At 42.5% G+C, this 3,081-nt stretch overlaps 1 protein-coding gene across 1 annotated transcript; it reads right to left on the bottom strand.

The window, feature by feature from the left end:
• Positions 1 to 1,818: 1,818 nt before the first annotated feature.
• LOC306941386 (gamma-crystallin M3-like) lies at positions 1,819 to 2,373 on the bottom strand (the record flags this gene model as incomplete). The annotated part of the gene is made up of 1 exon (XM_079526817.1): positions 1,819 to 2,373. One exon carries the CDS (start codon positions 2,371 to 2,373, stop codon positions 1,819 to 1,821), a length of 555 nt encoding a protein of 184 aa, XP_079382943.1.
• Positions 2,374 to 3,081: the final 708 nt, after the last annotated feature.

Here is a 3,081-nt window from a genome sequence, read left to right as displayed (position 1 = left end):
TAGGACATGGTCTGAGGCTAATAGAGAGAGAAGCCATAGTCATATATTGTCCACATATCCCAGGTGTTGATGGACTGTAGGTGACATGAAAAACTGGGAGCTCACTAGTTTTTTTTGTATGGGGAAGAGAGGGAAGACCTTGGTTAATCCTAATGGGGGAAATTCAGTTTTCAGTTTCACCCAGCTGATGGCTGCTCTGAAGGTCATGATGAGCACTCGGGGGCTGTTAGGGGTGCCTTGCTCAGGGACTACTTCGACACATAGTTTGGGTGCGCCAGGAGGCGAACCGCTGACCTTCTGACTATGAATGTCACCAAAAAGCACATCGATTTGTCCTGCTAATAATCTTAACGCTATTCCATAATTTTAATGAGTTTTTCCAGTGGTGTCATTTGGATAAATATCCCGCAAAGTTTTACGTACAGCTAACTGAAGAAATAAATGGCAACAATTTTGTGCACTAAAGACTCATCACTGCTGAGAACATATCATTTCCATATTGCGCAGTTATTATATACAGTACATGATTAAATTAGGCTCTATAAGAATTCAAATCAAAACATGACAAATGCAGTATGTAATTAACTATAGGCTGCAAAATCAAAACACAGCAATAATTGCAGTTAGAGCAAGTCATTAACTATAGGCTGCAATAACAATTTGTCTTGGCTAATCACGTGTTGGCCCTTCAAAAAACACTAATTAGGCCTAGCACTGTGAGGTGGGAAGTGCTTATACCCACTAATGTGAGAGAAATGAGTAGACAAGGTCATACAAAAGACATGCCGTGACCTGCTAAGTGGGTAGCCTTGCTTTCCCACACATGCAGCCCCTTCCCAGGGCTCTTGTTAGGATTATTGCTAAGTACGTTCTTGAATTTATTTGCCAGAAAGCGGGATAAACTCATCAGGAGCTGTAAAATAATTTGTGAAATATATAGTGACTGTTCTTTTAGAAATGGACACTAGCTGTTAACACACTAAGGATACTGATGAAAGCTGCATGGATAGCCGAAACGTTTGTAGAAAATGTAAAGAGTTAAAACTCACTCTTGCCCCTGTGTACCTATTCATATGAATTTGATCTATTCTAAGAGGATAGCGCACCAGAAGAGCCAGGTGGTTACAAGAAAAGTCAACAAACTAATGTTGACACTATACGTTAAATATTAATTATTTTCAAAGGTGTAGGGCAGGCTGTAGGTCTTTATTTCTCAATTTTACTCTTCTAATAGCGTATCCCATGTTAATTCAACTAGACCAGGGGTGCCCACACTTTTTGACTTGAGAGCTACTTTCAAAATGACCAGCTCGGCAAGATCTACCCACCAAATCAATTATTATACCATTGCTGAAAATAGTTTAAATATGTACCTGAGGGGGCTTCGGAATAGTAGAGTTTGTGTTACATTCTGTACAGTATAAGACAAATGCACTTGGAATGGGAAATAGAGGGAGAGAAATGTTTTTTTTTTTCTTCAATATATTTAAATGAAATACTCTTTACGGGCATGTCATGTGATCTACCTGCACAGCCTTTGTGATCTACTGGTAGATCGCGATCTACCTTTTGGGCACCCCTGAACTAGACTGTGTCCTGGGGTTGTTTGGTTGGTTGGTTGGATTCTGGATTGTTGGTTGATTGATTGTGGGACTCTTCTCTTGCCTTGTCATGATCATAGTGTCCTGAGAAATCAATGTGGAGGTGCTGTTTAATAACAGAAAGGACAAAACCGTGAAGCATTTTCCTGGAAAATTAGATTTTATTTATTAATGAGACCATTGTCAGTTGACATCTAGTCGGTGGTGGTGAGTCAGCCTAATAGCAGGAATCCATGATGCGCTTCATGCTCATGAACCTGCTGCCGCTCCAGCCCATGTTCTGGAAGTTCCTGTACTCTCCGGGCCTCATGTACATCATCCTTCCCCTGAAGCTGGGCTGCTCGTACATCAGCCAGTGGCCGTCCATCACGTTGCAGGACATGCAGTTGTTCATCTGGTAACGGTCCATGATGTTGTCACAGTCGTCCATCATCTCGTGGGACTGTCCGCCGAAGTTCTCCCTCTCGTAGATCTTCATCCTGTAGTTGCCCCTGTACATGGGGATCATGCGGCAGGACCTGATGTGGTCGCTCATGCCCATCATGCTCATGTAGTCGGCGTACTCGCCCCTCCTCATGAAGTACTGGTTGCCCATGTAGTTGTTGCGGTCGTACACCATGAAGCAACCCCTCTCCACCCTGCAGGAGTGGCATCTGTTCAGGTAGGAGGACATGTCGGCGCAGTCGCTCTGGCACTCGTAGGAGCGGCCCTGGAAGTTCCTCTCCTCGTAGAAGGTGATCTTGCTCATCATGTTCATGTTGCCGGAGGTCATGTTTGGTCAGTTGGTGTTACCGCTATAAGCGATGGTGTGGCTAGCTGCTGGTGTTCGAGCTGTGCTGACTACCTACCTGGTGGAAACATTCTCTTTTTATACCTGCCGGCCAGAGGCCCCTTTGTAAAAAAACACCCTGACCCAGCAACATGCCATAGAAGCCCATAGAGTACATACAGTGAGGGGTCGTCCATGTTCAGAGCTGGTTCCCTCAAAAAAGACCTTAGAGTGGCAATTTTCTCTTAGAATACCGTCATACAAAGCCTCTCTTTTGAAAGGCTTAACAAAACAATGAACTGTACACCTTTGTACAGACTACAAAGGTTTACAGCAGCACAGTACCATCCCAAGGTTTGTTTTGTTCAGCTTTGTTTTGCAGTGAAGTTATCTTGTCATAAACAATCTGCTTTTGATTGATTGATTGATTGATTGAATACTTTATTAACAGTTTGAAAATGTACAGAGGCACATTTATAAAACAATGCTAAAAGAATAACACAAAAAGCAATCAGGGCTTGTTTCCATTGTGGTCCTAGGTATTCAATTCATCAAGCCGAGTCATTTAATATTGTCACAAGGAGATTCATAATTACATGGTATGGTATTACATCGGACTTAAGTTGAGTTATGATCAATACAATTGTCTAAAGCTATCATTACTGTTTAAGACCCATAACTGAATCACTCCGTTCACAAGGCTTTATTTGA

Source organism: Electrona antarctica (genome assembly GCF_951216825.1).
Source record: "Electrona antarctica genome assembly, chromosome: 17".
NCBI lineage: Eukaryota > Metazoa > Chordata > Actinopteri > Myctophiformes > Myctophidae > Electrona > Electrona antarctica.
The sequence above is the reverse complement of the archived record's forward strand: the minus strand, read 5'-3'. Positions and strand labels throughout refer to the sequence as shown.